Genomic DNA, 26939 nt, shown 5'->3' with positions numbered 1-26939 from the left:
TTTTACCAATTAACTAAAGTGAAAACAAAACTAAGCCAAAAAAATTCTAAACTTCTACAAAGTAATCAACCAGATACTGTAATCATCTTATAAAAGTAAAATCCTATTTATTAGTTTATCAAGTACTGTATTTTAACCAGCAATATTGTTCGAGCAACAAACATCTTACTGCAAATATTCATTCCATTTATTCTATGCTATGAAATAATAAGAGTTACTTCAAACTGTGAGATGGGTAGCATATAAATATAGTAAATAAATAAATAAGATGATTAAGAAGAAATAAAATGTTTAACTTACCTTTGGCAATTCTACAGTCATAGGAGCTATAGCCTTCAAAACATTGACAGCCCCTTATAGTGCAATGTCCATGGCCATTACAGAGATTGGGACATCTCAGTGCTGTAATAATTTTGTGATGTATAGCAGGTATCTCATATGGTGAATGAAAAAATTCAGTTACGTTTTCTAAAAGGACCTTTTTTTCACAGACATTTTCCAAAAATGGAATAAGTAATTCCGCCCAGTTGAGATCATCTTTAATCTGCACATCTGAAAGACACATTTCAATGGCCACGTCAAGTTGAATGCCAAGAAACCCTTTGCAAGCTAAGCCTATGGCAGAATTTTCCAGCAATGTCTTGCAATGTGTTAAGACTTCAGCTGAGGTCAGGCCACTTGGAGTTGGCCATGTAGCCTGAACTTTAGGCCACTTCCCTTCAAAATAATCTTCTGGGAAAAAATATGAAAAACTTTCCAAGTCAGTTGGACCTTGAAAAGAGGAAATAGGTGAGTATTCCAAAGACCCTTGCCTTTTTCCTCTTTGGAGATCTTCCCAATGATTAGAGATACTAGCAGCACTTTGCTCATCATTTAATAAAGGATCTGTTTCAAGGTGAATGACATAATCTGATGTGACATCTAGATATGGAATTATGGAAGTGTAATAAATTTTCTCATCATAGCAATCCAAAGAATGTGGGGCAGGATTCCAAAAAGCATGCAGAGAATTTAAAGGTTGCAAGTATTGTTCAGGCTTCTTCTGACATAAACAGAAACGTTCTGTCTTCTGCCATTTTGAGGAGGACGGAATGTGGTCAAACAAGCTCATCCCTGGAGCTAACCTGATAAAATACAATAACAGGTAAAAGAGTTAACAGGTCTGACACCTCACATTGATACAAATTCTTAGGTGCTTTTAAATAAATTAAGATGTACAACAATATGCTGAACTACAAACAATAGGAATATAAACCCTAACTCTAACACTAGCAACAAGCGATTATTAGTTTTAATGGCTAACAACCTCTGACTGCTTTGCACAGCCTCTAATCTGCCAAGTAAATTCTGTTTACCAATCAAGAGTAGCATGCAGTATGCCAAAGACTAATGGAGGTTTCCCTTGCAACCATTGGTCTTTGGAACCCCCAAATAAGTTACCTAGACTTAATCTATACATCTAAGAAGAACGTCTGTAAACACAAATATGGTTAATTAAAACGGTCTCTCAGCAAAACCACATGCTCATCAGAATAAATGTCACTGCTAACATCTACACATGCCCCTCAAATGTCATACTCTAAAACCAGCACATACACAAACTCACACCCCTCAAGATCCACACCAAGGACAAGCCCATTTGTACCTCATTTTCTCTATAGCTATCCCCACAAGCAAACCTCTTTTCTTTTGGGAATAAATAAATCTCCTTTCCTCACAGCATGCCTGGATTTTATTTTGATTCGTTCTTGTGCAACCCTCCAGTTGGAACCCCAAATTATTCTTCTGACACCTTGCTGAATCAGCAAATGGACTGCAGGGATTCAGAACTGTCAGGAGCTCCTACAAGTTATTGCCTATACTTTAAGATTACTAGGAGAGGCCCTTCTGCATATTTTTACACCATCAGAAGAGACAGCAAGTAAATGGCATGCATTGCATTGCTGAAAAACAGCATTAAGAAAGCTATGATGATAAATATCTATTCAAGTGTTATCAGGGTGCAAATCTCCCCTTCTTACTCCATAAAGCCAAGTTATGTCAGGGAATTGTAGTCTCTCTTCAAATTCCCTTCTTTTAATACCATAAAATATTTTGTGGATAGTGTATTGACTGGGAAAACTACAAATAAAACATATAAATATATGTGGGTCACCTATAACTCTGGACAGCTAATAATGCAGCCCGACAAGATCATAAACTTTATTTATAATATACACACACAAAACTACATTATATATTTTATATGGAGCCGAAGACAACTCCTCTTTTATTCAATGTGGGCCAGGCAAGTCAAAAGGTTAGACATGCCTAATCTACATATTATTCCTTGTGTGTCCAATCACACTTGGCCAATAAAAATTCTATTCTATTCTATTCTATTCTATTCTATTCTATTCTATTCTATTCTATTCTATTCTATTCTATTCTATTCTTCAGCAAAGGTAGAGGATCCTAGTCAGATAGGTCTTAGCTTCCTTCTGAATTGAGGTGGGCCTCCCACTCTCTTTTTCTACAAAGAAAGAGAGGCAGTGAGATTTGGGATGAAAAAGATACGCAGTGCTTTGGCTAAAGTCTGGGAATTTTATATTCACATACACTTGTGAAACAGAAACAGATATTGCAACAATATGTCTTCCACCTTTTCAAAATGTAAATTCCACTATCATCTAATACAGTTCAACACACACACACATATATATACATAAAGAAATGCATGAGATAAAGGAAGCACTACTTGCATGTTATCTGGATGAGAATATTAGTGACTCAAACAAAAAGTATTCCAGGAAAGGCATTTGATGACAGACCAATGAAACCAGAAAGAATTCAGAGAAGAAAACATACAGTTAATTTGATGGACAGCATTTTACATTCTTACCCTGACTGGTAAATATTGATACCTAATTTTGGTAACTGAAGACCCAAGGAGGGATATAAAATGAAGAATGCTGGAATCATAGATTCCTTGTTTTTTAGACAGTCCAGAAAGTGATGAAAATATGATAGAGGACAATGCGCAAGAATTTTATCCATGTCCATCAATCACCGGAAAATGTATATTGATAAATATGTTTGATACTTGAATACTTCATGATTTACGATGACATTTTCTCAAGTATTTGTTAAATACAGGCATGAATTATTGAATAAACATTAGTAAGAATATAGTTCATGCTGAAACTACTTTAATGATCCAAAAGTGACAGGCAAATCCTTTAAAAGTTTTAATAAATGAAATAATTGATCATGTGTAAGTGTGCCATGATAAATAAACTCAGTAATTGTTTGATATGATTTTTGCTAATTAGAACATGTAACAGAATTATGTTTGGGGGGCAGAGAGAATGCCCCCCTTTAAAAACATAAAGACTCCAAGAAGACATTAAGCCCTCAGATAAATTTGTTACTACTTTAAAAACATTAAATTGCTTGGTAAAGTGCTAACTGAAAGAGGCATACAATAGGAAAGACATCTTCCATCGTAGTTCCAAAGTTTACACTGAAGGTTCAAAACACATTTTTAGTAATATAGTCTGAAGGACCCTGCTAGTACTTTTGTCAAGGTACGACAGAGCTGTTGCGCAAATCACCACAAAAGCACACTACGGAGTTTATATGGAATCTTTTTATAATGGCTCATTTTTTAGTGTTACCCTTTGCCACTTACATCTTACCTCCAAGCTTCTATAAAATTCTCCTCCATTGTGGTATTCTGGTGAGAAAGTAAGGCGCCCCCATCGGCCTTGTGGAAGTCATTCTGACTATTTCTATCAAAAGTACCACATAAACCTCTGGTTCTGTTAAAGTCACTACTCGGTGCCCTTACTGTCAAACTCATTCCCCAGTCATTAAGATCAGCTCGAACAAAAGCTCCTGAATGGAACAAGATCTAGAAAAACAGAGAAATCCGTTGAATGGAAACATTTTTATGGATGCATTTATTTTCCACCTGAATTTATGCATTTATTTATTTAGAGAATTCATATGGCCGCACAGTCATTTTCAGTGACTCTGGTTAATATAAAGAATAAAAAAATAATACCCACCCCCACTAAATAATTAAATAACCATTTCTCTACTAAAAGTGAAAATAAACAAAGATACCTTTCCCGCCTATTTTACCAGCTGGCAGAAATTAAAGTTCTGCAGATTATGCTCATAGGATTCAGATCTCTGGGCTGAAGAATGTCTATACAGTAACAGTACCCCAATGTACACCCAAAAGTTTGGATTCCCCCCCCCCCTCTAATTCTCCCATTTTTGACTACCTGAATGAAGCATAGGATGGCTTAAAATATTATTCCATACATTTTTGATTGATGAAACAAGTCAAACCAGTCTTCTGACCCTAACAGTAATATTCAAGTCTATAACACATCATTGGTGTGCAGAATTAACTTCAGTTTGCATTGTTTAAGATGCCTAATAATGAGTGATCTAGTATTCAGCTAAACAAAAAATACTAGAACTCTATCACTATGAAGTTTTAAAAGCCACACTATTCTTTGATTTCCATTTATACATTTACTCCATCAGTAGTAGTATAGTAAATAAAGGTGATATACATACAGTGATTTTTTTCCCTCCATAGGACTTCATGATTTTGACATTTTGTTGTGATGAGGCTCTGATGTTTTGTATTATCACCTGAGACTTGGTTTCCAGAAATTGCCTGTTGCACATGTCAACAACAACAATATCATTATCTTCCAGTGCAACAACACCACAGTTGCAGGCGATGGCGATATGGTGACTGGCACAGTCCCACTGACGTACATGCACCTCAAAGAGACGGCTAAGGCTCTTGTACAAGACAAAAGTTCCAACCATGTAGTTATTGTAATGCCTAAGAAATCAAAATGACAACATCAAGGAAGAAGTTACAGAATGCCGTACTCTGTTTGATTTGCACACTTTTGCTTTTAACAACAAGATTCTTTAATTAATCCAATATGATAGCTGACTTCAGAGGAGACAAAAAGTAAACACTTAATGAGGAAACATTTTTTCATAACTATAAGTAACCTAAAATACCACAGTGGCATTATTAACTAGGAATGCATAAGAATTCATATGAGCTGCTCATAGGTGTCTAGACTGGCTGCTATGACGGCAGACATAGGCCAGGCAGATAAACATTTGACAAAACTAAATGGGAATATACAGTATTTCCCCCTCTATATCTTAATAAATATACTTTAGTTGTAACTATGGCTTAATACTCTTGAAAGCAAAATCAATGCTTAAACAGTATCTATGGTGAATAATAACCAACCTTTGTAAGAGCTATAATTAGTGAGTGAATATTTCATAGAGCTTCAACAGAATCCTATTCATCTAGACAGAGACTCATTCTTCAATCCAACCTTGCTATAAACTACTGTATTTGCAACTGTTGTGTAATGTATAGGAGCTAGAAGTTGCAGCTGATGACAGAACCTGCTGGTGACCCCTTTGTTATGAAGTTTTCATGAGGTTTGAAGAGAGGTGCTGCCAAAAACTGACAGAAAACTGTGAATGGTGCCACAGAATACCATCCACAGTTACTATAACAATGGACTACAAACGTATCCAGTGATGAACTTCACAACAGTGTGTCTTTTTCAAACCTAAAGGGCTACCATACGACATTGATATACTCATCTTGTTCCTACAAATGAGCTTCAGCCTCCCAGAGTGAACTGATTTGGTTGTTACTTAGGGCCATATCCCATTCTAGTACCTGTTACACTTATAATCAACTATTATCGACAGGTGTTATTATGAACAGACTTTGCATATGACTAATAATAATAATAATAATAATAATAATAATAATAATAATAATAATAATAATAATAATAATAATAATAATAATAATAATAATAATAATAATAATATCAGAGTTGGAAGGGACCTTGGAGGTCTTCTAGTCCAACCCCCTGCCCAGGCAGGAAACCCTACACCATTTCAGACAAATGGCTATCCAACATTTTCTTAAAATTTCCAGTGTTGGAGCATTTACAACTTCTGCAGGCAAGTTGTTCCACTGATTAATTGTTCTAACTGTCAGGAAATTTCTCCTTAGTTCTAAGTTGCTTCTCTCCTTGATTAGTTTCCACCCATTGCTTCTTGTTCTACCCTCAGGTGCTTTGGAGAATAGTTTGACTCCCTCTTCTTTGTGGCAACCCCTGAGATATTGGAACACTGCTATCATGTCTCCCCTAGTCCTTCTTTTCATTAAACTAGGCATACCCAGTTCCTGCAACCGTTCTTCATATGTTTTAGCCTCCAGTCCCCTAATCATCTTTGTTGCTCTTCTCTGCACTCTTTCTAGAGTCTCAACATCCTTTTTACATTGTGGTGACCAAAACTGAATGTAATATTCCAAGTGTGGCCTTACCAAGGCATTATAGAGTGGTATTAACACTTCACGTGATCTTGATTCTATTCCTCTGTTTATGCAGCCCAGAACTGTGTGGGCTTTTTTGGCAGCTGCTGCACACTGCTGGCTCAAATCTAAATGGTTGTCCAGTAGGACTCCAAGATCCTTCTCACAGTTACTACTATTAAGCAAGGTACCCCATATACGGTACCTGTGCATTTTGTTTTTTTGGCCTAAATGTAGAACCTTACTTTTTTCATGTTGAATTTCATTTTGTTAGATAGTGCCCAATGTTCAAGTCTGTCAAGATCTTTCTGCATCTTGAGCCTATCTTCTGGAGTGTTGGCTATTTCTGCCAGCTTGGTGTCATCTGCAGATTTGATTAGTTCCGCATCTATCCCCTCATCCAAGTCATTGATGAAGATGTCGAAGAGTACTGGGCCTAAAACAGAGCCTTGGGGTACTCCACTGCATACTTCCCTCCATGTGGAGGTAGTTCCCTTGAGGACTACACGTTGAGTGCGGTTGGTCAGCCAGTTATGAATCCATCTGGTGGTGGTGCTGTTTAACCCACATTTTTCTACTTTATCTAGTAGTAGGTTATGGTCTACTTTATCAAATGCTTTACTGAAGTCCAAGTAAATTATATCGACAGCATTCCTCTGGTCCACTAATTTTGTCACTTTGTCAAAGAATGCAATAAGATTAGTCTGGCATGATCTGTTTTTGACAAACCCATGTTGGCTTTTGGTTATTACTTTGTTTGCTTCTAGGTGTTCGGTGATTCGCTGCTTGATTATCTTTTCCAGAATCTTCCCTGGTATTGAGGTTAGGCTGATAGGTCTGTAGTTTCCTGGATCTGTTTTTTTTTCCTTTTTTGAAGATGGGAACTACATCAGCTCTTTTCCAGTCCTCTGGCAGTTCCCCTGTGCTCCAGGATCTTTGAAAGATATAGTTCAGTGGTTCTGAGATTTCGTCTGCCAGTTCCTTCAGAACCCTGAGGTGTAATCCATCTGGTCCTGGTGATTTGAACTTGTCTAGGGTAGACAGATGTTCACTTACCATTTTTTCCCCTATTTTAACTTGTGTTCCTAATCTGTTTTTTTTTTTGTGGTGCTGTTTTTGATAGGTTGGATTGTTTTTTCCTTTTGTGTAAAGACAGATGCAAAATATGAGTTAAGTAGATCTGCTTTCTCCCTGTTGCTTGTCATCTTCTTGCCACTTTCTCCCAGCAATGGCCCAATTGTTTCCTTGACTTTTTTCTTGTTTTTAACATGTTGGAAGAAGCTTTTTTTGTTATTTTTTACTTTTGTCGCTAGCCTTTGTTCATTGTGAGCCTTAGCTTTCCTCACTTCATCTTTACAGGCTCGGGCTATTTGCTCATATTCTGCCTTAGTTATTTGCCCCTCTTTCCACGTTTTATATTTGTCCTTTTTGTCTTTCAATTTGTCAGATAGTTCTTTATGTATCCATGCTGGTTTCTTTTGAGATTTATTATTTTTCTTCCTCATTGGTATTGTGCTAGACTGGGCTTTTATAATCTCACTTTTCAAAATTTTCCAAGCTTCTTGAGTTGTTTTCCCCTTGAAGATTCTCATCCATGGAATCCTTCTCAAGCTCTCTCTGAGTTTATTGAAATTAGCTCTCTTGAAGTCCAAGACTCTAGTTTGACTTTGTTCTACTACTTGTGTTTGCATAATGTTGAATTCCAATAAGATTTCATGATTGTACAAAGAATAATTGAGGCAGAGAAATATTATTTTTTTAGGTGGTTGCAATGTTACTTTAACATGCTTGGTTGTAAATCTCTCTTGCAATTAATGGAACTTTTTGAAATAAATATTCTTTAGATTTTTGTTTGCTAGATTGTTATGGTTTAACTCTATGGGTTGCTCTGTTGCCACCAAGGATGAGACAAAAGCACCCAAAATAAATCCAAATTCATTCTGAGCTATGAAAAAAATGTTTTTATTTCTATCATTTTGAAACAACTTCCATACATATTGCTAATATGATTTTTGTTTTAGAAATATTTTATTTTCAAAATAATTTATTGACTAGTTTTCCCTTGGTTTTTACTAGCATTTTTGGGGTTCTTTGGATTCTGCAAAACACTGGGCAAAGAAATATTCACATATCAAAAAATAAAATGGGTTTAAAATAAAAATCAGCTACTATAGATAATCTACACAATTTCTTGAAAAAATACTCACCATCCATCAAATGTGATTATGTGGGGATCTGTGAAAGAGTAACAGTAACTTGTAGGGAGGTCTTGAACTGTGACCTAGTTAAAATAAGAAATGGAATTCATATGGTCTTTGAGGTAGGATTCTAGTATTGCTCTTAATATTGACATATTTGGGTTGCATTTAATTATAGGTGAATTCAAATCAGATTTAACATAGCACAGATATCCTAGATTGTGGTTATTATTAGAATTTCAATTACTTATTTTTGGAATCCGCATTTAAGAAGTAGTGATGGGGAATATAATGCTATATCTGCCTTCTGGAACAACGGAGATTGCTTTTGACCTCACCATACTAACCTTTAAGGCAGCTGTAAAAACATGGCATTTCCTGCAGGCCTTGGGATAAGGATTCTAGGCCAAAGATAATTTGAGAGATGTTTTTTACATTGTTACCTCAGGCTGATTGTTTTTCCTTTTGTGTAAAGACAGATGCAAAATATGAGTTAAGTAGATCTGCTTTCTCCCTGTTGCTTGTCATCTTCTTGCCACTTTCTCCCAGCAATGGGCCAATTGTTTCCTTGACTTTTTCTTGTTTTTAACATGTTGGAAGAAGCTTTTTTTTGTTATTTTTTACTTTTGTCGCTAGCCTTTGTTCATTGTGAGCCTTAGCTTTCCTCACTTCATCTTTACAGGCTCGGGCTGTTGCTGATATTCTGCCTTAGTTATTTGCCCCGCTTTCCACGTTTTATATTTGTCCTTTTTGTCTTTCAATTTGTCAGATAGTTCTTTATGTATCCATGCTGGTTTCTTTTGAGATTTATTATTTTTCTTCCTCATTGGTATTGTGCTAGACTGGGCTTTTATAATCTCACTTTTCAAAATTTCCCAAGCTTCTTGAGTTGTTTTCCCCTTGAAGATTCTCATCCGTGGAATCCTTCTCAAGCTCTCTCTGAGTTTATTGAAATTAGCTCTCTTGAAGTCCAAGACTCTAGTTTGACTTTGTTCTACTACTTGTGTTTGCATAATGTTGAATTCCAATAAGATTTCATGATTGTACAAAGAATAATTGAGGCAGAGAAATATTATTTTTTTAGGTGGTTGCAATGTTACTTTAACATGCTTGGTTGTAAATCTCTCTTGCAATTAATGGAACTTTTTGAAATAAATATTCTTTAGATTTTTGTTTGCTAGATTGTTATGGTTTAACTCTATGGGTTGCTCTGTTGCCACCAAGGATGAGACAAAAGCACCCAAAATAAATCCAAATTCATTCTGAGCTATGAAAAAAATGTTTTTATTTCTATCATTTTGAAACAACTTCCATACATATTGCTAATATGATTTTTGTTTTAGAAATATTTTATTTTCAAAATAATTTATTGACTAGTTTTTCCTTGGTTTTTACTAGCATTTTTGGGGTTCTTTGGATTCTGCAAAACACTGGGCAAAGAAATATTCACATATCAAAAAATAAAATGGGTTTAAAATAAAAATCAGCTACTATAGATAATCTACACAATTTCTTGAAAAAATACTCACCATCCATCAAATGTGATTATGTGTGGATCTGTGAAAGAGTAACAGTAACTTGTAGGGAGGTCTTGAACTGTGACCTAGTTAAAATAAGAAATGGAATTCATATGGTCTTTGAGGTAGGATTCTAGTATTGCTCTTAATATTGACATATTTGGGTTGCATTTAATTATAGGTGAATTCAAATCAGATTTAACATAGCACAGATATCCTAGATTGTGGTTATTATTAGAATTTCAATTACTTATTTTTGGAATCCGCATTTAAGAAGTAGTGATGGGGAATATAATGCTATATCTGCCTTCTGGAACAACGGAGATTGCTTTTGACCTCACCATACTAACCTTTAAGGCAGCTGTAAAAACATGGCATTTCCTGCAGGCCTTGGGATAAGGATTCTAGGCCAAAGATAATTTGAGAGATGTTTTTTACATTGTTACCTCAGGCTGATTGTTTTTTCCAGTTTTTAATTTTGTGAAGTCACAAAAAACGTGTGAGTTGCTTTTGCCGTTAGATGGTCTAGGAACTGGATATATAAATGCATAGTTTGAGGAAGTTTGGGAAAGAGGAGGAGGAGGAGGATCAAGAGGAAGGGGAGCACCAAAAATTATGGTTGGATGGAGTTAATATGGAATTAATGAGATCCCAAGATTTAGTTGTGTTTCCCTTATTTTATTCTTTCCTCATGCTTTTAATTTCTTACCTTACAATTCTTACTCCTATTTTGCATTCTGGTTACCTCAGAAGACAACAGTATGTATGGTATGTATGTATGTATGTATGTATGTATATATGTATGTATGCATCCATGCATGTACGTATGTAATCTCAAATAAGATGGAATCTGGGGAACTCCTTTCAAAGCTTTCCATTTACTGGTAGAACTGAAAACACTTCCTACAATGATTTCCCCTTTGTCCTGAAAGATCTGGGTGGCTTTTTTGAACAGATTTTGAAATATCAGGATGGTGACACAGAACAAACAGAATTCTTTATAGATGACATCCTAAATACTGATTTGCACATTCATTAAGATGAGGAGTTCTGCTCAGATTATTTTATATCATGATTCATAAAAATATATTCTTTATTCCTGACTAAAACAAATCAAATCCCTGATGAATAACAAAATTGTTCAGGTTGGGTTACAGTCATGAAACGTTCTGCATAACAAAAGTGGTAAAGACAACTATTGATACCAGGCCTAATTATTTTCAAATATAATTAGTTATTTTGCAGCATTTCTTCTGAATTTTATTCAGGTACAAGAAGGACTTTACTTTGATATATTTGAAAATATGGAACAGTTCAAAGGTTCCATTTTTCAGATCCAAATGAACGCTTGACGATTGAAGCATGTGAAATATTTGCAACCCGATCCAATGTCATGGAATTCAAGCTGAACAAAATTGAAGCAAATATAAATTACTGAAATCCAACCTTCATACAAGAATTCTTTCTTTCTCAAAAATGGTGCTTTTTCTAACGATGAAGAAGCTGACCTCTGGGGTTATTCAGTACATTTCAAAAATCTCTGTTAGGATTGGTTTATAAATCTTTTAAAAGATTGATTAGTTTCCAAATTTGGAAAGAGCAAAAGAGTAATAAAGGTAAACATAAATAAAGGTAACTGGAAAGGAGTGCTTTGTGGTTGTTGTTATTTTTTTACAACAGGCTGTAAAAACCTCTTGGTTGTTGCTATAACCTACCTTGACATCCATGGGCTTATAATCATGCCACAGAGATTTACTTGGCTGAACCGGCTTGGCTGTGATATAACTGATAAAGTTTCCATTTTCTACAAAGTCATTCACAGCTCTTACAGCAAATGTTGCTCTTGCACAGCTGTTTTCTCTGCAGGGCCTTTGTTCCAGATCCACATGGCATGTTGAAAGGGCTATGTTCGGTGTCCTTTCTAACAAGTTATCTTAAAAAAGCACAAAAGCATATTGGATAAATTTATAATGCTGTTGAGAATTTACTCATTTTATTTTTCTGTTAGATAAATGATGTTGGATGGTCTTTTCTGTATGATTAAATATAATTCCTGCTGTACAGTACACAATCATTTTGAAACAGGAACAAACTATTACGCAGGAAAAGAAATAGCAATAAAGACCAAATATATATCTCAGAAATATTAGTTTATCTATTTAAAAATATCTATGTCTATTATCATACCAAATAGAGTTCCCAAGGATTCACAATATAGTTTATCCAGTAAAATAAAAAAGTACCGTATTTTTCAGAGTATAAGGCACACTTCCCCCCCCCAAAAGAGGCTGAAAATTTGGGTGCATCTTATATTCTGAATGTAGCTATTTTTGAAGCTTTTTTTCAGCCCTAAAGAGGCGCTAGTGAGTGAAACAACCTCCTGCTTTGCCTGCTTTTCTCATTGCTGCTCCCTCTCCAACCTTGGTCACTTTAAGACTTGTGGACTTCAACTCCCAGCCAGCTGAGGGACTCTGGGACTTGCAGTCCACAAGTCTTAAAGCGACCAAGGTTGGAGACCCCTGCTTTAGAAGGTGTTTTTTATCCCCAAGCAGGGGATAAAAAGTGTGCATGGCACTCAAAACCAGCAAACTAATGTGCTGAAGCTGACCAGACTAAGGACGCAAGCCAGATGAATACCTGGTAGGCAGATTCCCCCCCCCCTTTCCTCCCCAAAAACTAAGCTGTGTCTTATACTCAGGTGCATCTTATACTCCGAAAAATACAGTATTTCAACACAAGAAAACATTAACATCTAAAATAGGATTGTATGGCCTCCAGTGTAAAGGAGGTATCTAGTGCTATATGCCATCATTCTGCAGCCATGACTTCTAGCTCCATCCATTAGGTGGATGTCCCAGGAAAAGAGTGGATTCTTCAGTTGCCTCACTCTTAGAGCAAAAAGAGTGAAAACTTCTTCCACCTCCCTCGTTCCAGTCTCTGAGGCTGGTTCTTTCCAGTGTTAAAGGGCAAAAAGTGGCAAATCAAGTGAAAGACACAGATACAAGGCCATTTATCTTCAGGCATAGCCACCGAGGACAAACTGTGTGAGTTCTTAAACCTACACAGGAAGCTGCAGTTCAAATCTCACCAGCTCAAGGCCTTCCATCCTTCTGAGGTAGGTAAAATGAGGACTCAAATTGTTGGGGGCAATAGGCTGACTCTGTAAACTGCTTAGAGAGGGCTGTAAAAGCACTATGAAGCGGTATATAAGTCTAAGTGCTATTGCTATGCTTAATATTTATTACATCATAGTAATTAAGGAAAATGGATCTGAGCCATACATTTAGGATCTGAGTTCTAAAACAGAAAATCTATATAGGTATGCTTTACCCATGTTTGTGTGTGTATATATATTAAATAATTGATAACAAAGTATGGGAAGAAGTTATTTTTTCCAAGCTAAACTAACATGAAGTATCATTAGTACAGTGAGATTTTTGAACCCATTTTTTCTATTTCAATGTACATTTCAACCACACCATCTATAAAACCTAATATAAAGGTTCTATATTAGCTGTCATGAATATTAACTTCTAATGTTAATAAAAATGAATAAATTGCTTAATGTACTATATCACTCAATGCCTGATGCATTTTTTTCTCATCTGTTTGATATTATAGCTATGAAACATATTTTATTTCTGAAGCATTTTACCACCTCTCTGCTTCTAGATTCATTGCAGGCATGGTGACTTCAGGAAAAATGGGGAAAAATGTGGCAGGTTATATGCTACCTGACATAAGGTACTTACCAGAAATCTGAGTGCTTAAGTGTAAAGTAATTTTACAGATGTCATCCTGGGCCAAACATGTAATAGGAATGGTACTTAAGATTGTCAAAATATGTTCCTTTCCATCTTCTGCAATTTGTAATGATTCTGGTACAAACTGGAGATAAAGACAGGTTATCAATCTTAGATTAAGCTCATATCAACTCCTAATCTCTTCCCATGGGAAATGGCTTCTTATTTAAAGATGAACCTTTAATTTTTCTGCCTGGGAAGCAGACCTCTGAGACCATGAAGAGAGGAAGAAGGTGTCATGACTGACAAAACCTCTTAAGTAAAAAAGACAGCCTAGCCAGAAACATACTGGGGGCCCTAGGAGGAATTCTAAGAGCATCCTAAGAGCATCAGTTTAACCATACTAAGATCAGCCTTAGTACCTAAAAAATAAAATAATCTATTCTCAAGTTGATGATCATTTCGCTGAAAAAAGTCTGAAGATGAAATACTTTCTTGAAAAATGTTCTTTTTACCATATTGCGCTTTTATTCCTTATACTGCCCAGTGTTTGTTTTGGTAGATGGTTAGCTATATAGGTTTCCCAGTGATTTCTCACTGAGGATTGTTTTGTTGCATTGTTAGAGAAAACTTTTAGTTTTATTTATGAGAATTAGAAAGGACTTGAGACAAAAACAAATATAAAACTGGGAAGGATGGGAGGGAGAAAAATTAAATTAAACTGAACACAATTAAAATTAGTAGACTTTCTCTCAGACAATGCTAATGTATTGGAGTCAAACATATTCCATGGAATTTTTAAAATAAAATCTATTCCACAGAAACATTTTTTATCTAAAGTCACACACACACACACACACGTATTTATTTATTTATTTATTTATTTATTTATTTATTTATTTATTTATTTATTTATTTATTTATTTATTTATTTATTTATTTAATGGGATTTTTATACCGCCCTTCTCCCGAAGGACTCAGGGCGGTTCACAGCCAGGTAAAATAGAACAAGAATAAATACAAGATAAAAATCATATTTAAAAAACTTATTAAATTGGCCCAAATTAAAATATCATTAAAACAATAAAACCCCAATTTAAAAACTAAAATCCTACGCCACTCCTGCGCAAATAAATAGATATGTCTTAAGCTTGTGGCAAAAGGTTCGAAAGTCAGGAAGTTGGCGAAGTCCTGGGGGAAGTTCATTCCAGAGGGTGGGAGCCCCCACAGAGAAGGCCCTTCCCCTGGGGGTCGCCAGCCAACATTACCTGGCGGATGGCACCCCAAGGAGTCCCTCTCTGTGAGAACGCACGGGTCCGTGGGAGGCAGTCGGTGGCAGTAGGCAGTCCCGTAAATAGCCCGGCCCTATGCCATGGAGCGCTTTAAAGGTAGTAACCAGCACCTTGAAGCGCACCCGAAAGACCACAGGTAGCCAGTGCAGCCTGCGCAGGAGTGGTGTCACATGGGAGCCACAAGCGGCTCCCTCTATCACCCACGCAGCTGCATTCTGGACCAACTGGAGCCTCCGATGCTCTTCAAGGGGAACCCCATGTAGTGAGCATTGCAGTAATCCAAGCGACAGGTAACGAGAGCATGAGTGACTGTGCATAAGGCATCCCGGTCAAGAAAGGGGCGCAACTGGCGAATCAAGCGGACCTGATAAAAAGCTCTCCTGGAGACGGCCATCAGGTGATCTTCAAAAGACAGCCGCCCATCCAGGAGAACGCCCAAGTTGTGCACCCTTTCCTTCGGGGCCAGTGATTCGCCCCCAACAGTCAGCCGCGGCTGCAGCTGACTGTACCGGGGTGCCGGCATCCACAGCCTCTCCGTCTTGAAGGGATTGAGCTTGAGCCTGTTTCTCCCCATCCAGACCCGTACGGCTTCCAGACACCGGGACAGTACTTCGATAGCTTCGTTGGGATGGCCTGGGGTGGAAAAGTACACCTGTGTATCATCAGCGTAAAGTTGGTAGCTCACCCCAAAACCACTGATGATTTCACCCAGAGGCTTCATATAGATGCTGAACAGGAGAGGCGAGAGAATCGACCCCTGCGGCACCCCACATTTATGCAGTGGTGGGATTCAAATAATTTAACAACAGAGTCTCTGCCCTAATGACCGGCTGGGTGGGTGTGGCCAGGGTGGGCTTGGCCAGGGGGCGTGATAGTACTCAGCCTCCTGCTAGCCAAAATGGGGCATGAAGGTTAATTACAAAATGTGGGCTTTGCTTTGTGACATCCAGATCCAGCGAGCAAGGGGTATGAACTGCACAGAAAATATTTTTGTTTGGTTATGAAGAAATATCCTCAAAGTCAGATGTACACTAAATGTAGACTGACTTTTAGCTACACACCTCCCCAGCAAACAGCAAATTTTGAAGCTCCAGGAAGAGAGGATTCAAATTTAGGATGAGTAACCACACTTTGCATGTTGGAGGTTCCTAAAGGAATGCTGGGAAACTGTATTTTAAAGAACATTTGGGTGGGTGTGTGCAGAATAGGCTTTCTCTGCCTGAGGCTGTAGAGACCTGGCATCAAGCAAAACACTTTTTATGAAGCCACTGATCAACACTGACAGGGTAAGCCACTAGTATATGAAAAGAAGAGCAAACTCCACTCCCTTCTAGTCCTGATGGTGTTACCTAGTTTGGTAATGAAACTTCTGCAAGAAAACCTCTGGTGGCTCAGACTGCTAAGACAGTCTGTTATTAACACAGCTGCTTGCAATTACTGCAGGTTAAAGTCCCACGAGGCCCAAGGTTGACTCAGCCTTCCATCCTTTATAAGGTAGGTAAAATGAGGACCCAGATTGTTGGGGGCAATAAGTTGACTTTGTATATAATATACAAATGGATGAAGACTATTGCTAACATAGTGTAAGCTGCCCTGAGTCTTCGGAGAAGGGCGGGATATAAATGTAAATTTAAAAAAAACCCATCAAGCTCAGAGAGCACCTACGAACCTACAGTTCAACCTTGAACTACAAATATTATCTTCTATTAATAAACACTTTTTGATTAGAGGGACTCAGAGGGACTGCGTTATATGAGATGGCTCCCAGTGGATTTCATTCTAAATTTTGATATGATTTCTGTAAATAAGGAATATAGAATTATAATGGCTGAGTATTTGATTCTTCACACATCAAAAAAATACAAAGCTAAGGGATAAATAGATAAAAAACAGATTTGAAAAAAGAAAAGGCTCAGGAAAGAAAAAGAGTGAAAGTGTAAGAAAGAAAGAGGAAAAGAAGGAAAACTGAAGAAGTTTCCAACTTTCAACTTTCTTTGGTACAGATATAAATAAAAAGATATATCAAACTCTTACTATAAGATTAACATTTGTCTACATTATTTCCATAATCCCTTATTTAATCATCAAAGCCCAGATCAACTTTTAATTTCAGTTTCTCCCAAAAAGTTCTGTAATGGTTTAATATCACTTTAATCACTATTTGTTAACAAAACCATAACTGATTTATTTAATTTCACCAAACTCTAAATAAAACAGGAATGGAAAATCCTAAACTCTAGTGTAGACCTATGTTTCTCAATTTAGGCAACTTTAAGGTGCATGGACTTCCATTCCCAGAATTCCCCAGGCAGCATGAAGTTCGCCCATCTCAAACTTGCCAACAATGAAAAACGCTGATCTACAGATTGGGATTTTTCCATTCCTCTTTTACTGGTTCCTACTTACTTATGAGCAATCATAATGCAAAATCCCCATTCCCACTTCACCCCACAATCAAGGTCATGCAAAATCCCCATTCTCAATTCACCTTAAAGCAGGGGTTTTGGGCCTGGAAGACCTCCTGCACCATCCGGGAAGCCAAAATAGGGTGTGCCGGGGAATGCCTGGAAGAGGCAGGGTTGGGTGAGCAGGGCCAGCCAGTGGTGGGATTAGCTGATTCTCCAAACTGGGCAAAAAGGTAACAACCAGTTCGCGTGAACCAGCTGAATTCCACCTCTGTATTTATGTATGTATAATATGTATAATATATGTCCCACATACATACATATGTTTAAGGGTCATAGATTAAAGAATTAAGGATTCTTTTTCTCAAATTACTATGCCTCTCATTTTCTTTGTCTTCAAGAATATCAATTTTCACTGGAAAAAGGTTTGCTGTTCTTTTTTTTCCCCCTGCCTTTACCCTCTTGCTTGCTCTTACAAGATTTTGGATCAGTGCACTTGCAAGATGAGGTGAAATTGCTATTTTGGTGGCTCCCTGAGATTTCTGCTAAGCTCTAAACCATTCAGTCAAATTAGCTACTGTAACTTCTTATTAAATAGACATTGACTTAATTTCCAAATGCTTTTGCTTTTGAACATCTTTAGTAATTACAAAATAATTTTCAGGTATAGTTGGGTAATTGTTTCTTTTTTCTGTTGCAGAAAGGGGAGAAAAACCTTTGAAAAATTCTATTAACTAACAGCATGGAACCAATTGGTTTAGTGCACTGTAATGCTAGTAGTGAAGAAAAAAAAAGTTAATTAAAATGTGCTGGAGTGTATATTACAATAATTAGCTGGTCATGTTGCTTGTCTGTTATTTTACTTTGAATGTTGAAATGAATGGAAGAGCAATTTACATGAACATGAATATGACGATCTGACCATTCATCAAGCCACCTGACTAAAATTATCTATTGACTGAAGTGTCAAGTTTTTTCTCTTTCTTGTTCTTCCCTAGCATTTCTCTTTTACTGGGGATTTTGAGACAGTGTACAAATCTGGTTCTTTGGATTCCAACTCTAATCTCTGATCATCAGTGATCTTAGCTACAGTTGATGAGTGATCAAGTCTAGTAGTATGTGGAAACGCCAAAGGTTTCACAATTTTGTGGCTAAAGACTGCACCACTATCTTTTAGATTGCTAGCCAGCCTGTATTTTAAGACTGTTTTTATGCCTTTCTGGTTTGTTCATTATTTACAAAAGCAAACTATAACTGATGTATTCTGAATCAAGGTTATGTTGACAACAGCATAACTGACTTCTACCATTCTACATTTGCTACCCTGTTCTAATCTTAATGTGGAAATAAATATAGATATAGTAGTTGTTGATACATAGCAAATAAATATGGGCAACTATAAATTCAAAATAATGATACCCACCTTTCTCTCTGACACAGATATAAACATTAATTTTAAAGATGTTAAGGTAAAGTGATTTTAAAATAGTGTTATATTTCATGACTCTAATTATAAGACAATGAAATGGGGAAAGTTCAGAGGATACCATTTATTCAATTTCTTCCCCATCCAATAGATGAGAAGAATTTTTTACTTGCCGACAATATTTAAATGTTGGAGGAAAACTGTGGAAATGGAAAAGGAATAAGAAACTCAGTATATGACCAAGAATAACACATTCCAAACATAGAGCATAACTGTACTTCAAAACATCTTCAAGGCAGATCTGGTTGAAACTAGAGGGTAAACAAAAGATTTCACCCATCTATGATGTTTGAACAGATTATTGCATTTTACCAGGGGAAGAAAATAATTTTATACATATAAATAATGCCACATCAGCCAAAGCTGTGATTATACTATTAAGTCAAAGGCATAGTCACACAGATGATTATAAAGCACAGCAATTATTCTATAAAAGTGTTTGATTTAAAATACACTAAAAGGCTTTTAGACTTTTAAAAATGTTTATCCAATTAAAATTACTATTTTCACTCATTTCCTATTTTAGAATGTTTTATCATTGTGCTGTTGAAATTTTATTTATCAGATTTTTAACCTGTTTTTATTACTTTAGAAGTAATTCAAGATGGCAAAATCTACAGAACACTCCTTCCTCCTCCTATTTTCCCCACAACAACCACCCTGTGAGGTAAGCTAGGCTGAGTGATTGATCTAATGTCAGGCAACCAGTTTTCATGTCTAAAATGGAACTAGAATTTTATTTTTATTTATTTATTTGTCACAACAGTATATATAAGCATAAGCATGAAATAACTATACGATATATAAGCATAAATATAATCATAAGTATGTAATAACTATATGAAATTGGATACAATCAAAGGGAACATTAGGACAGGAACGGTAGGCACATTGGTGCTCTTATGCACACCCCTTACAGACCTCTTGGGAATGGGGTGAGGGTGAAGAATGGTGATGATTCACCATCTCCTGGCTTTTAGGTTAGTATCTTACTACTAATGCCAAACTGGCTCTCATGACATTTCATGAAGGAGGACACAAAAGAGGGTCTTACAAATTGCACAAGAGCCAGGTGATGTACAATAGCTTCCTTGATATAAAAGAGAATTTGATCCCCATTTTGGTAAAAGAATGGTGCCTTTCAGAAAATTCAAAAGATTTGAATGTTAATCCCATGCCAGACCTCATAAATATGGTCATATTAAAGACACAGTTTTTATTGCACAGTGTGAATCTGTCCTTATAGCCAAATATTATCATAACTATTTATTTATTTGCACATAATTATACATACAGCACCATACTACTCAGGTGAATGAACATGGGAGGATTTTTGAATTCATTTTTCTCTACCTAAAATGCTGCAGCTGTTAGTGTTTTTAAAAAACTGATAGAATGATTGATAGAATGGCAGGCAATTTATTCAAACATTTTCTGCTTCAGCACCTAGAAGCACCTTTCTCATAATCACTAAAGCCAATTTGATGGTGTGTTGTCTTGCGAAACAAGATGGCTAATATAGAAATCTCCATCAAGGCTATGCTAGAAAAGTTTATGAAATTACCGTAAATGTTGTGTAGTTACCTTGATTCCAGCATAGAATCCATCGCTTTCCTTGGGCAGAGAGTGGTGATCAGGTGAGTCCCACCTAAAAGCTGTGACAGTGCAAAAGACCTGCAATAAATAAGCCAAATTATTTCAAAACCTTTTTGCCTCTTTTTTTTTTAAATGACAGGCTTATGAAAGACGATGGAAAATGTACTAAGCGATTATTGTTAGATTACATATTATAAAACCTTATTTTGCTGCTCTTTGTCCTTGGCAATTGTTAGACCTCCTTCACAAAAAGGTAGCCTTCCCTGTCAAATTGAGAATGCACGGGGGGGTGAGGGTGGGCTCCAAGCACTAAAAACTAACAGTGAAATTTGTTCAAATAAATATCTCTATGTGGCTTTTAAAGTTGCTAAAAGCTGTTGCCAAGCCAGTTCAAAATGCACAGAGTGCTCAAGGACTCTCTGACCTTCAAAACTAGGACATCTGCCAATATGTGTAAGATTGGGCGAAATAGTTGTGCAGCATTTTTTAAGCTGCAGCCCTGCTTTATCATTTTAAGCATATGGTAACAAAAAAATAATTCTTACAATATCAGCTATATTTCCTCACCCCCACATCCCTAATGCTTCTGTGCATTGCTTTTCAGAAAAATAGAACTGGAGAGCACAATGCTACGGGGCTCAGATATAGGGAATGGATTATGTAGTAGTGGAATCAATAAAGAGAAATGGATTGACATTTTCAAGGCCATCTATTCCCATATAATTGCCCTATGCTCTTAGGTCATCATTGGGGCACCTTTTTCAGGTGCTACTACAGATATTTCTGAACAAATATTACCATTGGAGCTAAGATTGTTATAATTTATGAGGTGTTTTTTTTTTAGCCCAGGTTTTGTTAGAGGTTTTATGCTGTTGATTTTGTGATTGCTGGATTGATCATGTTATTTTTTCGATGCTTCCAAATTGTTTAGAATTGCCAAAGCTGAAGGACTATCTATGTTATTATTTTTCTTTTAAACTGCCCTTTTGTGACACGTTTGGATCAATAAATGGGTGGTTTGGGTAGTCATCAAGGACCTACTGGATTTGATTTCAAACCCTGGATGTAACATCTTTGAATAACAATGTTTTTGGCTAGATGGCAAACCAACTGCAAAAAATCTATAACTCAAAGTGCAAAGATTTAAGAATCTTTGAGGTAAGCATCTATATAGAGTGTCTTTTGATCCTGGGGAGGGAGAAGCCAATCATATATATTTTTAAAATACAATTGTACCAGGAATAAAGTAAAGGTAAAGGTACCCCTTGCACATATGTGCTAGTTGTTCCCGACTCTAGGGGGCGGTGCTCATCTCTGTTTCAAAGCTGAAGAGCCAGTGCTGTCCGAAGATGTCTCTATGGTCATGTGGCCAGCATGACTAAACACCAAAGGCGCATGGAATGCTATTACCTTCCCACCAAAGGTGGTCCCTGTTTTTCTACTTGCATTTTTTACGTGCTTTCGAATTGCTAGGTTGGCAGAAGCTGGGACAAGTAACGGGAGCTCACCCCATTATGCGGCACTAGGGATTCGAACTGCTGAACTGCCGACCTTTCAGTCGACAAGCTCAGTGTCCTAGCCACTGAGCCACTGCATCCCGTTATACCAGGAATACAGAATATCAATGTTGTACATAAAATAATACATGGCCTTTTCAAAAGCGCACTGCCTTCCTTCTTGGATTATGTGCTTATAGTGTACCGTAAATTAAACTTTGATCATTAGAAGCTATTTGCCTCATAAATCAATACAGTTCAAGCTAATTATATATGCTTGAATAATAACAATACATGTCTTCTCTCCAATGAGGCAACAAAGCACCTGTTCTCCCCAATTTCTCTCCCAAAATTTAGTCAATACTTGAAAAAGAAACCTCTTCACACTCAATAATTGTAGGCTTTTTTCTTTTGTAAAACAAGGTCAAAATGTATATTGGCTATTCAGGAGGTGAATCATTATTAGAATCTGACATTCCTGGAACTTGCTCCTTAGAAACCAAATCTGATTCCTTGCTTATTCATCATTAAGTGATGATGCAGTTATTAAGTGACATCCAATTTTATAATCTTTTTTGCGGCCATTAAGCAAACCACTGTGGTTGTTAAAAGGGGCATCCCATGATTGCCATTTGTGACCTCCCCTGTCAGTTTTCCCTTTGATATTGTTCATTGGAAGCTGACTGGCCGGGGGGAGGGGGAAGAAATCACAAATAGTGATCACATGATCCAAGGATGCTGCAACCATCAAAAATATATGCCCATTGCCAAATACCTAAATTATGATCATATGACTACACCGATGCTACGATGGTCATAAACACAACAAATAATAATAATAATAATAACAACAACAACAACAACAACAACAACAATAACAATAATAATAACAATAACAATAATAATAATAATATTTTAATTTGTATACCGCCCTTCTCCCGAAGGACTCAGGGAGGTGAACAGCCAAATAAAAAAAAACAATCAAATACACACAATACAGATAAAACAGTAGCTAAAAAACTTATTCAAATTTGGCCCAAATTTAAAATACATTTAAAATCCTAAAAAACTCATTAAAAATTTAAAAACCCATAAAAAACATCTAAAAATTCTATGCCAGTCCTGCGCGGAAAAATAGGTACGTCTTAAGCTCACGGCGCAAGGTCCGAAGGTCAGGAAGTTGTCGAAGACCAGGGGGAAGTTCGTTCCATAGGGTAGGAGCCCTCACAGAGAAGGCTCTTCCCTGGGGGCCGCCAGCCGACATTGCTGATTATCAGTCACTTTTTCAATACTGTTGTAACTTTGAACGGATAACTATTTGTAACAGAGTTCTCTAGCATCTCTTATTTGTTGCTGTAGAAATTATTACATTATTTTTTTTACAAATTCTCAGCAAAAGGCTTGGCTGTCTGGCAAATTCTGGGAATTGAAATTTATACTTCTAAAAGCTGCACAGACTGTGAAATACTGCATTGCATTGTATTTCTATGTGTGAAGTTTCTTCCTTTGTAAATTTAAATCATCTCCTTCTCCTCCTCTTCCTCCTCCTCACAATAGGCACATATATTTTAGTCACTGGTCTGTAGTCTTGAGAATGGGCCACACAATTATTGGGATATGTTTTCTCACAAACTTCTTGCCTTTAGCTAAATATTGGTTCCTAGTGTTTAACTAAGCAGTCATAGGTTTTCCTTCTCCTTTCATCATTTCCAAAGAAAGGGGGGAAATGGAAAAAATACCCTACAGGCTGTGTAAAGACAACTTTGACTGTGGGAATGAATATTTTATCCCTAAAGCTTCTCAGTAAAATAAAATCCTTCTTATCCCTAAATTTTAAAAGCATTAAAAGGGATTGGTTTATTTAAGCTAAACGTATCACTGAGATCCAGAACCATAGCACACCTACTGAGATGTGGAGAAGAAAGGCGCCTATAGACATCAAGAGGATTGTTTTGTGATGGAGTTTGAGCAATCGGCAATGTGTGCAGATTTAATTTTTCTATGTTTGCCTTGTTATGATATCAGTCATGATAGAAAAAATAGAATTGCATTCTTATTAGGGTGGTGGTGGGGTGTTTTTTTTTTTTTGGTAGCAATCCCTTGTACATAAATTTGACAAGTTCACATGATTTGTTAGAATAATAATTGGAAAAGGCAGTTTAAGCCATTAAGCCCAACTGTCAGGACAGGAATCTAAACTAAGTATCCATAACACATAGATATTCAGCCTCTGCATGCTGCAAGGAGGGGTGAGCTATGCTTGTTAATGAAGGTTCCCCCCACCCCGAACATTCAAGTTGGAATCTGTCTCCCAAATTTCCATGTCCACCATTCTGACACGGAATTTTAATTCTGACATTGTGATATAGACTGCTTGGAGTCCTCTCTCTTGTCTCTGCAAAGGCAAATATTTCTAGTTTCTTCAGGCTCTCCTTATAGCACATGGTTTCTATTCCTTTAATTATTGTTGTTCTTCATAGATATACATGGGAACTGACAGAGGAACATATGATGGGAAAATGAGCATAGAAAATTATAGGAGAAAGTGAATAAGAATCTGGTTCTTGTCTAATTTTCTGTCTGTCACATACAGAGTTCTTTATGGGAGAGGCTGACCCATTTGCAAATTATATCCTTGCCAAGGGTGAAATCCAGCAGGTTCTGACAGGTTCTCGAGAACCAGTAGTGGAAATTTTGAGTAGTTTGGAGAACCGGCAAATACCACCTCTGACTGGCCCCAGAGTGGGGTGGGACTGGAGATTTTGCAATGTCTTTCCTCCAGGAGTGGGGAGGAAATGTGGATTTTGCAGTATCCTTCCCCTGGAGTGGGGTGGAAATGGAGATTTTGCAGTATCCTTCACCTGCCACATCCACCAACCCATGCCCACAGAACCGATAGTAAAAAAATTTGAATTTCACCACTGATCCTTGTCCTCTTTAGATGATATGTAGGGCCATAAAGGCACAGAGTTATGAATGCTTGGGGCTGATGTTTCCCATCCTTTAAATATTATTTCTTGATCCAATCATCCTATATGTGTGTGTGTGTGTGTGTGTTGTGGGGGAGAGAATAACATTGTATGCCATGTTATGTAATTTCTGTTATTGAAAGGAACAAATAAAGCTTATCAGAGGAGGGAAAGGGATTTTTTAACACAATAAGGTTTAGCTGGAGCTACCTATAACAATCACAGCAAGTCAAAATAATTCAGATTGGAAATTATGCTTGATTCAGAGAAGGTAGTTTCAAGATTTGTTTTCATTCAAGCAATCCACAACCCTTGTTGTGGAATTTCACTGTGAAAATTCATTATAAAAAAAATCAGAGCTCTTTCTGAAAGCAATATTTAATACATCAAGAATTATTGTACTGCAGTTAACAGTTAGAATTAAAAGTGCAGGAAAGGGAAATCACCCTCTCTTTTCTTTTATAGTGGAAGCATCTCAAGTAATTACAGTTCTTTCTAATCTATCTACAGAGATAAATCACTATGGAATTTTGCACAAGGAGTTGTTTTGTCAGTATTTGGGGGAAGAGTTGCCACCATAATTGAAAATATTGTAACTCTTCAACAAGATGGCCAATGCCAATAACAAACTAAAAGGCAATTTTACATAAGTCTTTTCTAAAATGCACGCCATTTCATGGCACGAACTTCCAAACTGCTGTGCAGAGCAAAAAATGACCATTTTTTTTTCCTGGCACATCCTGCTTTCTTAGCATTACCCACTGCGCACATAGTACTGGCTACAATTTACAGATGGCTGTCCCTCCAGGTATAGAATGACCTCTGTCAATATCATCTAAATAGATCTTGGGATTGCTACAATTTCAAATCAGATGGAATGGGCTATCTTGAGCATTTACCCAAGGGGAAAAAGCATATTACAGATTTATTTATTAAAGCTGCAGTAGTTTTGCTAGCATTTGGCTGTCAGCTGAGCTCAAATAGCATAACTGTACGAAGTTTTGACTTTTCTAAACATTATGGGGAAATGGTATTGGCTATTTACAGATATGCTAATAAAAGTTCAAAGTCTGTGGACTAGACAAGCTCAATGACTCTGGTTAAGGGATGAACACTTGATGGATATTTGATATTGAGTGTGAACAATATTACTAATGAAAATTTAAATGAATGGAAAGTAGTTCAGACGTGTCAATCATATGGGAACAGAATGTTAATTTTTAAGCTCCCAGTCTTTTTTTTTTGGCAGCTTTGGAGAAATAAGTAGAGAAATACGGAGGTACTTGGAAATTATATTGAAGAAATACAAAATTGTCTGTTACAATTAGTGACTCCAGATGCCTTCATTTGCAGCACCCACCATAGAAAAGCTGATTTGGATGGATCTTAATCTTCGTTGACCACTAAAGAAGGTCAAGTAGTCACAAAACCTGTCAATTCTGATATTACATCAATCGTATTTCAGTATAGTTGGTAGCAATTAAAAGGGAGCCAAAAAAAAACATGCTTCACTTGTGTACACATCTACATCTTGCTGTAGTTTACAGCATGAAATCACTTTGCATGCAATATTTTGTAAGCCTCACAAAAATTGATAAAATGCCAGTTTTATCTCAAAATCGTAGTAAAGGAAGGAAAGGAGAAAAGAGGCCTTGACTATCAGGATATAAATAAGATTCCGATTTATTTATGAACTACCCTGCTAAGAAAACTGAATGTCAGCATACTTAAATATTTGGATTTTAGTTTGCTAAGTCTTTTTAATTCATTAAACAGAGTAAGTGTATGTGGCATGTCTCCTCAAGTGTGAATAAGGGACAATTAAGAACTAAGCTAGGGCTTCTAAATCTTTTCTTCAAATGAA

General features: G+C 36.7%; 1 protein-coding gene across 1 annotated transcript in view; it reads right to left on the bottom strand.

Annotated features, from left to right (window-relative positions):
- LOC131203457 (von Willebrand factor D and EGF domain-containing protein-like) overlaps positions 1–26939 on the bottom strand; it is a 181398-nt gene that overhangs the window by 68256 nt on the left and 86203 nt on the right. Inside the window, exons 6-12 of the mRNA XM_058193736.1 lie at positions 20599–20688; positions 13841–13976; positions 11804–12021; positions 10101–10174; positions 4651–4849; positions 3678–3892; positions 301–1124 (exon numbers count right to left, since the gene is read on the bottom strand). Of these exons, the coding sequence (XP_058049719.1) occupies positions 301–1124; positions 3678–3892; positions 4651–4849; positions 10101–10174; positions 11804–12021; positions 13841–13976; positions 20599–20688 (1756 nt within the window). The remainder of the gene's footprint in view (positions 1–300; positions 1125–3677; positions 3893–4650; positions 4850–10100; positions 10175–11803; positions 12022–13840; positions 13977–20598; positions 20689–26939) is intronic.

The sequence above is a fragment of the Ahaetulla prasina genome, chromosome 1 (genome assembly GCF_028640845.1).
Source record: "Ahaetulla prasina isolate Xishuangbanna chromosome 1, ASM2864084v1, whole genome shotgun sequence".
Classification (NCBI taxonomy): domain Eukaryota; kingdom Metazoa; phylum Chordata; class Lepidosauria; order Squamata; family Colubridae; genus Ahaetulla; species Ahaetulla prasina.
Note: the sequence above shows the minus strand (reverse complement) of the source record. Positions and strands in the feature narration are given on the sequence as shown.